We start from the raw sequence: 16,714 nt of genomic DNA on the forward strand, positions 1-16,714 counted from the left end.
CTATCTTTAAAATGTGTATGGCAGCATAAATCTATGGTGCGTGCTCTGTGGCTCTGAGTAGGTGATGAAAGCATTGAAAACTGATATTAATTATGAGTTTATCTCTGAGTTAAGCTGCCCTTTGTGTTAAAATATCACAGGCACACTAAAACTCATTATAGAGCCAAGGAAAACTCTGGTGGATGATCTAAAAGAATAAAGAGAGGTCCTAAGAATAGAATGATAAGAAAGGTAAAGAAGAGGTTCAATAGAAGATCCTGGGGGAGGCGGAGCAATAGGAGGTTCTGTCCCTGCAAAGTGGAAAGTAAAGAAGTAAAAACTAAGGAGCTCCCATTTCCCAGAGATGACTTTGGTTTACGTCTGGTGCCTTTTTTTCCCTATGCAACATGCACTTTGTTTATAAAATTGGGATCAATGAATATATTAGGAGTTTTAAAATGCTCACTTCTTCCCTTATTGTATCATAGGTATTTTCGCATAGTGTTAACTCTTCTTCAAGAGTTTCACTGCAGACAGCTGCACTGCCTTCCCTGGCACGTCTGTGGCGCACACACTGCGTACATACACAGCACACACACAGAGCATACATACAGCCCCTCAAGTGAATGCCAAGGTTCTCTTATGTTTCTGTTATGTTCCCATGGCACAGACTGACTACTAGGGTAGTTTCTTTCCTTCTCTGCCTACCTCTATTTGGGGTCGTGATTCCTCTGAGGACAGGAATGGACAGTTGGAACAAGTCAGGGCTCTGGTCATCTGAATGGGTGGACTCTACCAGTTCCAAAGGCTGTAGGTAACAGCCCTGACAACACGTGGGATTTTACTCACATTAGTACAAGCGTTGCATCCCTTCCAGTGACAGTTTACAAGTTATGTCTCTGATCTGCCTTTGGGGAGGAGTATTATGCAGCCATAAAAAGGGATGATGTCCTGGTACACTGTACAACCTTGAAAATATTATATTAAGTGAAAGAAGTCAGACACAAAAGGCCATATACTGTATGACTGCACTGACATGAAATGTCCGTTAGGCAAATCCATAGAGACAAAAAGCCTAGTGGTTGCCTGAGGCTGAGGGGATCGGGGGAACAAGGATGAGGTAAATGCTACTGAGTAGTTTCTTTCTGAGGTGATGGAAATGTTCTGAAAGAGTAGTGACGGTTGCACAACTCTGAATTTACTAAAAACTACTGAATTGTATACCTTACATGATATGTGAGTTATATCGCAATAAAACTGTAATTAAAAAAAAATCCTTTCGAGAAGACCTACATCTCCATTTCCATAAGAAGCTTCAGGACAAAACCAGAAACAACATGTGCTCAAGAGAAAAGGGCTGAGCTGGTGAGCCCACTCCAAAGGTGAAGGGTAAGGGACAGAGGAACGTCAGGAACCTTATTAGAAACTCTTCTTTGTAACTCCTTCACAAGGATCTGACTCCTCCCTTATTTCCCCATGGGGTCACAGTGAAAATGAAAACAAGAGAGGTCTTAACTCCGGGTGAGTGCTGGCGGTCGGGAGGGGAAGACCACCTTCCACTCCCCCACCACACTTAGAAGGGACGAGCTCCTCAGGACAGCAGGGGCATGGTACCTCCTACGAGGAGCGGAAAGCAGGCTGATGTGGCCACGAGCTGTGTGCTAAGAAAGAAAGAGACGGGCTCTGGAGATGCGTAGGCAAGAGCTCCCCAAACCAAGAACCACTGACATAAACTCCACTGATCAGCTGAGCAGTCATAGGTAACGGTCATGAAAGGTCCTTACTGAAGGAGGAGAACAAGAATGAGAAGAAGAAAAATTGGGGAAGGGGGTCTGCTAGAGGTTGAGTAAAATAAAAGCAAAGAAGACAAAGAACATATATTAAGCAATAGTATGCCCTTAAAAAGTGTAATGCAAACCGTTTTGTTGAGAAATGAGTCACGTTGTTGATATCCATGATACAAGAAGGTACTGCCACTGCCAGATACCTGAAGTCAGCTACCTGCCAAGCGCTCCCTGTCATGTGAACGACCGCTCCAGAACCTCCACGAGGTAACTTGGGGCAGGCGAGGTGACTTAGGTGCTCAGGCCCAGCTTGGAGATATATCCCAAGCTCCCACTTCAGCTGGAGATGAACAAGTCCTAGCCACTCACCCCAAAACTGCCAGGGCAGGGAGATTAAAAATCACATCCCCAACCTGAGGGTGTCACTCCTCAGAAAGCAGCGGCTGTGCCCCACCCAAGGCCACGATCCTTGTTCCTCAGCTTGTTCTCAAGGGAAAGGCTAGACCAGTTTTAAAGTCCCTCTGTCTCCCAGCTGTGGCCTTGATCTCTGGCTAAAGCAAATCAGCCAGGAAAGGGGTGGGGGTGGGGTGCTATGGCCTGGCACTGCAAAGACAGAGGGGCAAGGGCAAAGGCAGGGGAAGGCAGGTGGCTGATGACAGGGGCCTGGAGCTGGGGGCACGTGAGCAGGACAGCACTTCAGCAGAGACCAGCTCCAGCTTTTCTAAGACTATCCTATATAAGCCCTGGACAAGTCATTTTTATCTCTCTGGGCCTCAAATTGCTCGTCTGCTTTTAAAAAATTCCTTACAAATATCAGGAAAATCTGAGGATCTGCTCTGGATTAAAGGAGACTAAGAAACCTGAGCACGCTGAATATATGTGACCTGGAATTTTTTTTCTTCCTACAAAAGGTTGTGACAATAGGGAAAATTTGAATAAAGCCTGTAGATTCATTTATGAATGTTAATGATGTTAGTGTTCATAAAGTCTGTAGATCAGGTCTGTAGCAGTAGTGTACCTCTGTTAATTTCCTGAGTTTGATCATGGCACTGTAGTTATTTATGTGATCTTAGAAAATTCACATTTGGGGCACCTGGCTGGATCAGTAGGTAGAACATGTGACTGTTGATCTTGGGGTTGTAAATTCAAGCCCCATGTTGGGTGTAGAGATTACTTAAAAAAATAAAATCTTTAAAAAAAAAGAAAGAAAGAAAGAAGGGGTACCTGGTAGCTTAGTTGGTTAAGCATCAGATTCCTGATCTTGGCTCGGGTCATTATCTAATGGTTTGTGAGTTCAAGCCCCGAACTGGGCTCTGCACTGAGGGCACAAAGCCTGCTTGGGATTCTCCGTCTCCCTGTCTCTCTGCCCTTCCCCTGCCTGCATGTGTGCTCTTGCTCTCAAAAATAAACAAACAAACATTAAAAAAAGAAAATCCACACTCAAGTCGTTAGAAGTGAAAGGCATCATGTCTGCTACTTACTTTCAAATGGTTCAAATAAAAATTACAGAGAAAAAGAAAACAAAAGAAATGTAGTAAAATGTTAACATTTGGAAATCTGAGTGCAGAGAATTCTTTGTACGATCCTTGCAACTTTTTGAAAGTGTGCCAAAATTAAAATAGTTTTAAAAAGAATTCTGTTACTAGATGATTGCTAAGACTCTTCTAGTTTCTGTAAAAAGGTAACATTCTCCACATTTTACAGACAAGGAAGAGGAAACAGGAAGAGGTCAGCTAGCTGCTCAGCAGCAGGAAGGCTCTAGAACTAGAGTCTCTGACTCAAGTCCTCCCTCCACCCAGCATCCAGATCTTCCAACCAGCAAGGGACAATAAGCCCCAGACACCACCCCAGATACTGGTCAAGAACCTCAGAGCACAAGGCAGTTAAGAAAGGGGCCACATGGACAACGTCTGGGAGGCTGTCAGGAGAAGAGGAAAGCTTCAGAAAACAGACCACCCTGCTCTCCTCCCAAGATCCCTTCCCTCCACATGCACAGGGCACAGACCGTTCCTCTCATGCACAGCCCACAGGCTAACCAGAAGCTGCAGCAACACAAGTGCACAAACTCCACCAGAACACAGCCTGGACAGATACGCAGAACAGCCCTCAGCCCTTTCTTACCAAAATAACACAACATCTGGAAATCCTAAGTCAGTGTCCTAAATAAATCTAGGGTCAAGGGGGGGGAGGGGGAAGAAATAAAAATCACGGTTACATTGATTTACTATTTATGTTACCTGTATGTGTCATGGTAAGTATGTACATTTAATATCATTAGTATGTAAACTGACTTGGGTATAGAAAAAGTGGTTTCTGTGGAAAAAAGTCACAATTACAGATGGGAAGATTAAGGTAAATGAAAACAATAGCTATTAACAGGGAAAATTCTTCTATATCCTTCTAAAACTGCTTCTATAAATAGCTTTTGTTAAATATGAAGGAAATAAATTTAGGCTCCATCCAACGAAGCTAGAAAATAAAAACTTTAAAAATGTAGGAAAGGGGTACCTGGCTGGCTCAGAGGAACATGTGATTTTTGATGTCGGGGTAGGGGGTTCGAGCCTCACATGGGGTGTAGAGATTACTTACATAAAACTTTAAAAAATAAATAAAAATGTAGGAAAAAGGAATCAGTAGACAGAAACAGTTGATCAGAAAACAAAACGTAGCGGTATTTATAAATGGAATCTAAAAGATGGCTCTCCAGAAGGCCATTAAAATAAACAAGCTTCTGGCAAGGCTGATCATTTGAAAAATAAAAATATAAATAAACAGGGCTGCGTTGCCTGGGGGCTCAGTTGGTTAAGTGTCCGACTTTGGCTTAGGTCATGATCTCATGGTCCATGGGTTCAAGCCGTGCGTTGGGCTCTGTGCTGACAGCACAGAGCCTGGAGCCTGCTTGGGATTTTGTGTCTCCTTCTCTCTTTCTGACCCTTCCCCACCAGGTCTGTCTGTCTGTCTGTCTGTCTCTCTCTCTCAAAAATAACATCAAAAAAAAATTTTTTTAAGTATATAAACTGTTAGAAATGTGAAAAGGAATGTAACTATTATCAGCAAATAAGACATGAAATGCATTACTAAAAACTTTGAAAATATTAATGAAGGAATAATTTTCTAAGAAGAGGTAGAAATATTGAAAATATCAATCACTGGACAAGTAGAAATGTATCAAAGAACTGCCTCCCCCAAAAAGGGCACCAGGCCCAGTAGTTGTATATTACATTATTTTTCTAGCTCATAAAAATGGTGATCTCTTTTATTCTTTCATTTAATCCTCCCAGATCCCTATGCAGTAAGCACTCTCTCTGTTTCACAGACAAGGAATCCAAACGGCTCAGAGAGGCTAAAGCATTGTCTCTAAGTCACTGAGCCACACGTGGCCAACCTGGGACTCAGTCCCACAGCCTGACATTTCTGGGGTAAGGCCCAGAAAATTCTGTGTTCCAAAATGCTCAAGCACCTCTATGATCAGCCAGGATTAGAAACTTCTGGGCCCTTGCTACTTAGAGCGTGGTCCAACAAACAGCAGCATTAGCACCACCTGAAAGCTTGTTAGAAATGCAGACTCTCCTCTGTCCCCCACCATGCACATACTCTCTCTCTCAAAATAAACATTTAAAAAAGAAAGATAGAAATTGGGGTGCCTGGGTGGCTTAGTTGGTTAAGCGTCCGACTTTCGCTTAGGTCATGATCTCGCGGTTCATGGGTTTGAGCCCCGCGTCGGGCTCTGTGCTGACTGCCAGCTCAGAGCCTGGAGCCTGTTTCGGAGTCTGTCACTCCCTCTCTCTCTGACCCTCCCCTGCTCACGCTGTCTCTCTCTCTCTCTCTCTCTCCTAGAAATAAATAAAACATTAAGAAATTAAAAAAAATAAAAAAGAAAGATAGAAAGAAATGCAGAATCTCTCCCTCTCTCTGCCCCCTCCCACCCTGTGCACTCTCTCTCTCTCTCAAAATAAACATTAAAAAAAAAAGAAGAAAGAAATGCAGACTCTCAGGCCCCACCCCAGATCTGCTGCATTGGAAAATGCATTGTAAAGAGATTCCCGGGTGATCTGGATGAACGTTAAAATGTGAGAAGCACTGGTCTGTCCTATATCCATCCCCCAATCTCCTTCAATTCCTTTTAAAATTTGCAAAAAACAGTGCCTGTTCTGGGTAGCACAACCAATAAATAAACAAACTGATAAATGACTGGAACTAGATTGATCACATAACCATGTACAAAAAAGTGTGGCAAAATAAAACATTAAAAAATTAAAAGAAATGTGTAATATTTATCAAGGTCTGATAAAGACTTAATACCACTACTAGATGAAATTCTACCCCATAACAAAACACAAAAAATGGGCAAAGAAAATCAAAATATATTCACATAGAAGTGCTGATCCCACTAAACACAGCAATAAGAGATTTCAAATGTTATGTCAATGTGTATACCAATTAAAAAATAAAGGTTTTATAATAAACATGTATTATTTTGTTGATAATCAGGGGGAAATCAATAAAGACGTTTAAAATTTAAAAAAAACGTATATATGATTGTTCTGGAAAGATCAAAATATTAATAGGAGGTCTAAGTGGTAAAATTATAGATGTTTTATTTTCTCCATTTGTTTATCTGAAATTCCTAGTTTTTCTGCAATGAATCTGCATTCTTCATAACAGACTACAACAAAAACGTTTTACCTATTTCCTAGAGTCTAAACTTATTCTGATATTTAACAGCTTTTACACTTAGTCTCTCTTGCATTTTCACAAGCCCTTGCACAATATTTGGCCTCTTCACAAATCACAGTCTCAAAGGCACGTCCTCTCAATCATCAAGACCTGGAACTCCAAATAAACAGAGCCCTTTTACATTACTCCACACCCTGGCAGTTCTCAAACTCCAGTGGGCCTAGGAATCACCTGTAGTAAGCTTGCTGCAGGTGCAGACCCCCAGGCCCTACCCTTAGAGATCAACCCTGTATGTCCATAGAGGGGATAGAGACACGGGTGGTCCCCCAACTACCTTTTGAGAAACTTCCTGCCCTGCCAACAACCCTAGGGGAGGCTAAGTGCAAAAAAGGGGGAAAGTCTCAACTAGTTTAGAAATTGGCTGAACCGAGTGAGGGTCTTATGGGTTGTCAGGGGACAGGGGTCTCTCTCCACCCCACCCCCTTGCCACATGCACATGCAGGCTTGACCAGTCAGTGCTTCTGCTCTTTAAAGAGGGCAACAAGTGGGCAGGGAGGGACAGGAAAAGGCTTTCTCCAACAGGGGAGCTGAAGCCCTGAGCAGCCCTGTGTCGCAGCCTCCTTGCCAGAAGGCGCTCTGCTCCAGGAGGAGGCATGTGGAACAGCTCCATGGGTTCACGGCGGTCCATCTGTCAGAGTTTCTGCTCAGCACCCCTAAAAGGCGGCTCCCCCAGAGCTGGCAGGGACACAGCGTGGCTGCCACCAGGGACCCGAGGACCTGGCATGGCATTGGTGGGGCCCACGGTGGTGACCTCCTTCAGCCCTGAGGCTGCTCCCCTGCCCCAGGTGGGCAGGAGAGGGAGTAAGGCACGGGTGGGGGAGGGGTTCAGGGAAGTACATCCCCTCCCCCTCCTTGACCTCTTAGGTATCCCTTGGTTCCACTGCTTCCCAGGGGACTCTAGCAAAGGAGGTAGTGAAAGCAAAGGAGGCAGAGAAAGCACTGCTATCAGCGATGCCACCTGAACATGAAAGAGGAGACTGAGCGCAGACCACCGGCTAAATGAGGGCCGTTTGCCGCTGCTGCAGTCAAACACAGCCTGGTGACACACTGAACCAGATGCGCTACGATGTTACAGAGATTGGGAAGCAGCTCACAACCCACCTCTAACTGGTGTTTCTTTTACACGCGTAAGCCAAGTTGAGCCCTCCCCCCGCCTTCTTTTTAGGCAGGGCAAGAGGCAGGAATCTGACAGAGCAAGGATTCCCATGCCTCCCAGTCTGTAGCCAGGTGCCTCCAGGAAGGGATTCAGAGGTCCTGGTAGACACAGCCTTCCTCGGCAGGCAAACAGGCAAACAGCTCCATCTCCATGCTCGCTCTTGGGGCAGCAGAAATCAGGAACCAGCTCATCTGGGTCAAGTGGCATGGGGGGGAAGGACTAGTTCCATCAAGAACTAGTGCCTCTCTAGGGGCACCTGGGTGGCTCTGTCAGCTAACTGTCCGACTCTTGGTTTTTGGCTCAGGTCATGATCTCACACTCTGGGCGATCAAGCCCCACATGGGAGCTACACTGACAGCGCAGAGCCTGCTTGAGATTCTTTCACTCCCTCTCACTCTCCGCCCCTCCTCCACTCTCATGCACACTTGCGTGTGCTCTCTCTCTCAAAAATAAACATTAAAAAAAAAAACCTAGTGCCTCTCATTCCCCAATTACAAGTAGAAGCTTAAAATGCAAACACGGTGGGGAAGATTAGCACACTGATAGGCTTTACCTAGAAGACACTTGGCAGAAGTCTTAGACTCTGGAGAACAGTAGAACAAAGATGCCAGGTACCTCAAGAAAGGAGACCAGGCACACCGAACTGGAGCCAATTTCACCAGTGGTCTTTATAAGCTCTGCTTCCAGCCTCCATGAATCTCCATCCCCAAAGAGCAGCTTCAGGTAAGTCTGTGCTTCATGCTACCTTCAGGTGTCTGGGAACCGAGGAGGCAAGTCTCCCTACTAGTTAGTACTAATGAAAGTTAATGACAAGTGGGCTGTTGGTCTCAAGATAATTATAAGGTGTGGATTCACAAGACTCCTCCCTAATGTCTGTCTGTGGGAAAACAGCCCAGGACCTTCTTTTTGCCATGGGGATACGGCAGGTGCCCCAGCTCTGTTATCCAGCTCACAGCCTCCAGGCTTGTAGCCAGGGCTGCTTTAGATTCTGCTCCTCAGACTGGCCTAGGTTGTCACACTTTGAGGAGGTGAAGCTCATTGCCTCTCTCATCAATGTGATTCTACAGCATTCATTAAAAGGATTTACTGCATGTCAGGCTTTGCGCCAGATACTGGGAAATGAAACAGAGGAGCACCTCACCGCAGAAACTCATACCAGCCACTAAAGCGCTGTTGCAGAGGTACCGACTTCATGCATGGGGACTGAAGGGCTGCTGGTGCACAGGGAGTGGGAGTGTTAGGGACCGCATCACAGAGCAGGAGACAAAAACCAGAGCATTTCCACTATACCTGCATGTATAGGTTACAAAGTGTTAACACAGGGGCACTTGGCTGGCTCAGCCGGAGGGGCATGTGACTTTTGATCTGGGGGATGGGAGTACAAGCCCCATGCTGGGAGTAGAGATTACTTAACTAAATAAAAAAAATTTTTAAAGAGTGTAATAGAAAAAGTCTCATTCAGTACAGCAATAACAAGACTACAACATCCTAAAAATGAATCTAATGAGAAATGTGTAAGAGCCAAAACTTTAAAACTCGGGTGGACACACAAAAAGACTTAGAATAGATGGAAAGATATATTTCCCATTTCCTAGATACAAAGATTCATTGTAAAGCTCTCCATTCTCCCCCCAAATAATCTATAAATTCCATGTGATTCCAACTGAAAAATCACATTTTTCACAGAACTTGACACATTGTTTATAAGCTTATTTGGAAAAGGAAATACAAGAGAAAAGCCAAAAAAAAAAAGTGGAAAAAATGAGTTTTGGGTTTTTTAACCCAACTGTTATATAAAAACTGCAGTAATTAAAACAATAAAATACTGACATAGAATCAGACAAATACTTCAATGGAACTGAAGAGAGGCTATAGAATGCCCATGAATATGTGAGTATTTATAAAATGCTTAAGGTAGAATTATAAACCATTTGGGAAACTATAAATATTCAATGAATGGACTGGAGATAATAGGCTTTCTATTTGAGAAAAATTCAATCCCTATCTTAAATCGTATACCAAAATAAATATTGAACAACTAACCAAAAAAATATGTACAAATATGTAAATTACATCATTTATAATTGCAAACAAATGGAACTGTACACGTCCATCAAGATCAATTTAATTACGACAAACATGTAAAATGAAAGACTCCACAGCCTTTTAAAAGGCTAAACTAGACATACTGACCTGGAAGGACATCCTTCCATGGTTAAGTAGTAAGCTCAGGTACTCATTTTAGAGTCTAGAAAGATATGTAATTGTTAATAGAGATTATAATAGGATGGAAAAGAAAAAGCAGTTTTCAGTTTCTAATTTATATACTTTTATATTATTTGAGTTCATTAAATGGGCATGTATTAAAAGTTTATTTTCCATTTGGAAAAAAAAAATAATAACAACTACTGGTTTCTAGGTAGAACCCCATCTCTTCTCTATTCCCTGGCCTTTATTGTTCTCAATGGAGTCAAGATAAAGGGTAAGGAAATCTACCCTCCGAGGTGTTGTACCATCTCCCTTGACTGTGGTCCCTGGGCCAAATCATTTCTCTGCCAGCTTCAACAAGTTCAGGCTGAGGTACAGAGGGCTCCCCACCACAGCAGACCCTGCTGAACATGGAGAGGGGAGATGCCTTCCCGGTTGGGATCACTGTTGCCCTACACCCTGAGCTAGGGGGGTAATGGGGGGGGCAGGGGTATAAAAATGGAGTTGCCGTGGAGCACTGGAGAGTGTCATCAAGAGATGCTGTTTTTCCTGGCACTATGAATCCCTCTCTCATACCCCACTGTCCTCTCCAACCTAGTGCCTTCTTCACAGCCTCGGGACACTAACTTGGCCATATCTTCCAGAAGTGCATGAAGGAGGCACAGAGCAAGACTTGAACCTGCAGCCTAGGCCAGCTCAGCTAGGCCATGAGTTCAGGTCAAATTTCTATCTTCCTTCACCCCCTACCCCTTCACTGTCCTTAGCTTCCAGCTTCATTTCCTCAGAAGCTAATGCAAGAGGTTTTTCTAACTACTACTAAAACTTCTATATGGGCCTGGTCCCAGGCAATAAATTCAAACTGATTTTGCTTAGGTTAAAAAAATTGTTTTTCTACAGGTCTGGCTGCTAAGCTGGTAAACTATTATTCCTAGGTGCCCAGGGGTTTGGAGACAAAGACCCTGAAAGTAATCAAGTGCATTACTTGATTGGCCCTGCCATTGTTTCACGTATAGTGATTCTCCCTTGTTGGAAGGAAAGGGAGCCAGGCTGCATCAGGACTTGATTTTCTTACACTGGGGGTGCCATCACCATCTCCCCTAGCAGACATGAAATATCAAAACCTACAGAAGAGGCCAGAACTTAGAGAAAAAGTCATTTTTAAATGTGTCTGTGATAAAAAAAAAAAAAAAAAAAGGTAGATGAAATAAAGTGTCTTACAGATCCAAAGGAGAATCTAGAAAAAGCACATACCAAATAAACCTAAAGAAAAGAAGACAATAAAGACCAAAGCAGAAAGTCATCCTTTAGAAAACCAGAAAGCATAACTGACAGATCTATGTGCTTTTAAATTACATACAACTCTTACAAAGCTAAGAGAGAAAAAGAGAAAAAAATATGTTAGAAATTAAGAAAGCAAAAAAAAAAAAATCACACTGGGGGAACTGATAAGCAACAACTGCATATACATTATGCTATTAAACTTGATAATAGTTCACTTTCATGGAAAACACAAAGTGAACGTTTTATAACAATAGCCATGGCAGGGGGTGAGGGTCGGAAATCTGCAAAGACCCACCCTTCTAGAAAGGTACCAGGCTCAGATGGTTTCATCAAATCCTTAAGGAATGAGATTAAACTGTATTATTTAAATGGTTCTAGAGCACAAAGAAAAAGTTTCAAAATCCATTATATGACATTGCTATTACTCTAACACCATCTGACAATGAAAGCACAAAAGGTAAATTATAGGTCAAGCTCATTCACAAAAACAAATCCAAAACTGTTTGACTGATAAATCAAGTCAAACAGCATGCTAAAAATAAATACCCCATTACCAAGAATGGACTATTCAAGGAGTGTAAAGATAGTGCAATATTAAGAAATGCGTTAGCACAATTCATCCTATTAACAGGCAAAGAAATAGTTCACCTTCAAACCATGTTCAATAGATGTGACAAAATGAAACATCCACTACAAACAGGGGAAAACTTAATAAAATGGAATGAGAGAGAGTTCCCAAACATGACATAAAGACCTCCAACAATCAGTGCCACCATGCCTTATGGGTAACGTACTACAGACCTTCACATTAGAGTGAAAAGGGGAAAAAAATCACTAAGGATCACAAGGGTCTCTGCTCCACTAAATATTTGCCAAATGAATTTAATATGGAAGAACAGGCTTAGGAGAAAGGCAGTAGTCTACTGACAATGGGATCAGCTCTGAAGTCAGACATCCCTGACCTCAATTCCAGCTCCACCCCCCTCGGAAAACATCAGTCCTGGGTCACACTACTGGCCTGAATCTCAGTTTTCTTATCTGAAAGGTGGGGCTACTACCACCAGCCTCCGAGTTGTCCCAAGAACTATGACAACTTTGCCCCATGCACTACACACATGATAAACACTCGATAGCATCACAGCTAGTCACTGCAGTAGGGTAAAGTGGGCTATAATGCAGCAGGATTCCATTTTTACAAACAACACAAAACAAGCGGTTCACTCTTGAACAATGTGAGGTTGGGGGCACTGACCCCCATGTAGTTAAATCTGCATACAGCCTCTGACTCCCCCAAAAGTGAACTAATAGCCTACTGTGGACAGGAAGCCTTACCCATAATGTAAACAGTTGATTACCACATAGTTTATATGTTATATATGTGATATACCATATGCTTATAATAAAGCTGAAGAAAGCGTTATTAAGAAAATCGTAAGGAGGGGCCACTGGTGGCTCAGTCAGTTAAGCTTCTGAATTTGGCTCAGGTCATGATTTCATGGTTCATGAGTTTGAGTCTCACATTGGGCTCTGTGCTGACAGCACTTGGGATCCTCTGTCCCCCTCTCGCTGCCCCTCCCCCACTCACACGCACCCTCTCAAAAACAAACATTAAAAAAAAGAGAATCATAAGGAAAACACATTTACAGTACCATGCTGTATTGGGGGGAAAATGCACGTGTAAGTGGACCCACACAGTTCAAACCCATCTTGTTCAAGGGTCAAATATATGCACAAAATCTGGAGGAATACTAGTTAACAGTGGTTAACTGGGTTATGAAATTATGGGAAAACTCCTCTCCTGTCTATTTAATGTTTATTTATTTTGAAAGAGAACACACGTGCACACACGTGCCCATGAGTTGGGGAGGGACAGAGAGAGAGAGTGGGAGAGAATCCCAAGCAGGCTCCACGCTCCGTGCAGAGCCTGAGGCAGGGCTTGATCCCATGCCCAAGGAGATTATGATCTGAGCTGAAATCAAGAATCGCTTAACCAACTGAACCACCCAGGTGTCCCATGTCTATTTTTATTTTCTAATTTCCCCAAAGAATATGCGTTCCCTGTAAAATAAAAAAAGAGAATAAAAGGCCAAGCAATGGTAACAGACTTTTGGATTTAGCCAAGATTAAGGACTGGCAAGCCTAGAAGCAAAGGTCGAAAAGGAAGGAAAGGTGATAGGGGAGCGAGGAACACAGGGGAGGGGCTTGCAGGCTTCCTCTCCCTGGGTCCTGTCACCAGGAAACCCGCTCCGTTTCAGGAGCACCCACACAGGCATGTAACGGTGCTCCTGGCAGAGGACGAGCTGAAGCCCTGCAGGCCCAAGGCCAGCGCACAGTACTGTACCATTCATATCCTGACCTGACTTTGAGCAGTGACACAGGAATTCTAGATGGTGGGAATGGGGTGAAAGTACTCCTTTCTTGAGCCAGATGCTGGTTACACAGGTGTGTTGACCTTGTGAAAATTCACCAAGCTGCATACAGTGTGTACCCTTTTGTGTGTATGCTATACATCAATAAAAACTTAAAAAAAAAAAACAAATTAAAACCTGAGAGGAGAATACTCGGTCATCTGCCACGGAGTCTCTTAAATTCTGGTTTTAATAAATATGAACTCATGGATCAGTTTCATGGAACAGAACATTCAATCCAGTATTTTGTCTGACATGTCTCGTTGTCTTAATTTCTCCAGACTCTATTGATTACTACTAAAATTAACGACAAACAAGAAAAAATTCCGAGGCAGTATGGAAGACACAAGAAAAGCCAAACAGGGGAGGGTAGTGGCTTTCACCCCTGGGTACACATTTGAATCACCTGAGGAGTCTTGGAAAATGCTGGTGCCTGGGCTCTACTCTACACTAATCACAGCAGACACTCAGAGGCTGGGGCTCAGTCATTGATATTTCCTTTTTTTTAAGTTCCCCAGATGATTCTAATATGCAGTAGTACTGAGAACCACTAAACTAGCTGAACCAGAGGCACTGGCCACCGGACACTGTCTCAGCAAGTTTAGCATGGCCTGTTTGTCCTGGTGGAGGCTATGCGGGGAGTGGGAGCACGTGTTTAGGGCTGAAGTGCCCCAGCACCCTCCCAGGTCCTCCTCCAGGTCCCACTCCCCCAGACCTCAGACAGAGACCAGTGGGGAACGATGCCCCCAAATGAAGGAGGCAGCTTCTAGAAGGGTGGGGGAGGAGCTTCCCAAGGGTTGGACACAGAACCCTGGGTTCTGGCCCCTAGCCGAGTGTTCAGAGTGCTCTGGACCACTTGCCAATACAGCCCCAAGACATGTACCACTCCAACCACACAACCCCAGAGCTAAGCCCTAACTACTACTCAGGGTCCAAATAACACCATTGGGAACCCACAGCTGGAAAACAGGAAACCGAGGAAAAATAACAATGAGAAGAAAGGCCACAGGGCAGAGGTCAGCATATAGCTCAACCATCACATAGGACCTGGCTCAGGGACAAGTGGCAAGGCCAATGAGGAGGGGACGCCATAGGGCCAACCTGCCTAGAGTTTCCGACACTAATCTCTGGGGTCCCCATATCACCCTCAAGTTTCATCCACTTTACCTAAATGTGTGAGACGAACACACAGGTCTGACCCTAGCAGACAGCTATCTTGGCCCAGCAGACCTACAGCATTTTATAAGCTCCTAGACAACTAAGACACAAGGAGTCCCTGGCCCATACCCCACCAAGTAGCCCCCTCAAAGACCCGCTCTGCTCAGTCTAGATCTTAGGGCTGAGCTCAAAGCAAAAAGAGCAAGAGTGGAGATGGGCTGAAGCCATGAACAATGCTCTTGGATGGAGAACACAGAAGGGGAAGAGAAAGTACATCCGTACGGCACCAGGAAGAACAGAATGGGCATCTCTGGGGCACAGCCTCCCCCACACCCCCACTGAAAATCCATCTCTGTGTGCCCATGAGACCTCAGGGTGGAGGGCAACAAAGATTTCACTTGGGAAGGTGGTCTCTCCTCTCTGGGTCCAGCAGAGCCTGGTGGTCAGAGGGCACTCCCCAGCCTGAACTTGCTCAAATCAGCAGAGAAATGATTTGGCCCACATTCAAGGAAGAAGGTGGAGCAGAGAAAGTCTGTCTGGGGATGCACACAAAACTCTCAGCCCAGCACCTTTCCAGGGTCTCTGCCTCTCCCAGAGTCACTAGCCTCCCTAGTTCTTCCACTTTATGCAGAGAAACCAGTAGGATTCGGGGATGGAAACTTCCTAAGGTATAGGACAGGGGATGGGCAGAAATAGCGCCTTCTGTAAGCTCCATCTGTCTAGCAGGGCTGGGAACCAAGGCCCGCAGGCTAAAAGAGCAGACTCTGGGGGAGGAGAACGTTGAGGGGGAGGGGATGTGGGTGCCTGCTGAAGAAGATGCAAAGCAGGAAAACTCAGTCAACAGGGCAGGGAGTTTAGGAGCTCACTGTCAGGGACAAGTTGCAAACCCTTTCAATGTCTTTGTTCCCCTGGCAAAGCCCATGAGGTTAGGATTACATGTGAAAAATGCTTGGAGGCGGGGTTGAGAAATCCAATTACTTAAGCACCAAGGGCATAAGAGTTCCAGGCCACAGAGGTAACCAGGATTTGCTCAGACCCTAATCTTACTGTCCTTGGATGTTTATCTCTTAAGGAATATTTTTGTGGCAAGACAGTGTTCCCTATACCTTAGCCCCTGCCCCCACTCTCCTCTAGGATGAGGCAGCCAGGGCAGTAGGAAATTGATTTTTTTTTTCCTAGCCTTTAGCATCCTAAGTGAAGAGGCCAAATAACCTCAGCAGAGAAGTACAACAAACTTGGAGGAGCATGTAGGGGGAAGATGGGATAAAGTAGGAGGTCCAAACTCTTGCAATCAAATATACTGGGATGTCTGTCCTTACAGGAATCAGGGCAGAGTTTGTGATCAGCCCTCAGATGAAAAGGGCTCCACTTCTGGATGACTGGGAGCCACCACATGGAAAAAGCTCAAAAGTGACGGAGCTTTATTTACTGTCTCACAGGGCACGAGTCAGCTCTGGCATCTACAGGAGACCTGACCTCCCCTTAACTGTTCTCTTCCTCCAAGGCATGGAGTACACACACACACACACACACACACACACACACACAGACACACACACACACAAGGTACCTTGACAGCAGCCCCTTGTCCCCACGGCCCGGCTCCTTCACCAGCCTTTATTTCCACCTGCAAAAGAAGCCAGAGAGACTGATGAGCCCGGCTGACATCAGGAAAGAAGCAAAGTCCTTCTGTTGCACACCCCCGGCACCACTGCAGGGGAAGGAGGAGAATGGGAGGGAGGGGGCCTCGGAAAGAAAGGATAGCAGGGACCATCTTCCTGCCTCCAGCTGCCGCCCAGACTCTCGGGGGCTCGGCTCATTCGCCTTCCTGTGTTTTTGTTTTCATTTCTCCTTTTTCCACCCTCCCGAGATCCAGAAGGACACTGCCCCTTCTCCTGCGTCCTGTCTGGCCTCGTCCCTCCCCGCCCTGCCCGCTCTACCTCGGCCGGCCTCCTCTGGTGCATCGGCCGGCGGGCCTCCCATTATCCCCGCCGGAGCACACG

At 44.8% G+C, this 16,714-nt stretch overlaps 1 protein-coding gene across 2 annotated transcripts in view; it reads right to left on the bottom strand.

The window, feature by feature from the left end:
- Positions 1-16,714, bottom strand: part of TET3 (tet methylcytosine dioxygenase 3) — a 77,350-nt gene extending 60,636 nt beyond the window's left edge. The window contains exons 1-2 of one of the 2 annotated variants that reach the window (XM_077766265.1): positions 16,652-16,714; positions 16,282-16,338 (exon numbers count right to left, since the gene is read on the bottom strand). In XM_077766265.1, the coding sequence (XP_077622391.1) occupies positions 16,282-16,338; positions 16,652-16,675 (81 nt within the window). In that variant the 5' untranslated portion in view covers positions 16,676-16,714. Of the gene's footprint in view, positions 1-16,281; positions 16,339-16,651 lie in introns of those variants that run through there. The other variant, XM_077766266.1, reaches the window with a different exon arrangement.

The sequence above is a fragment of the Crocuta crocuta genome, unplaced genomic scaffold (assembly GCF_008692635.1).
Source record: "Crocuta crocuta isolate KB4526 unplaced genomic scaffold, BGI_CrCroc_1.0 scaffold113, whole genome shotgun sequence".
NCBI lineage: Eukaryota > Metazoa > Chordata > Mammalia > Carnivora > Hyaenidae > Crocuta > Crocuta crocuta.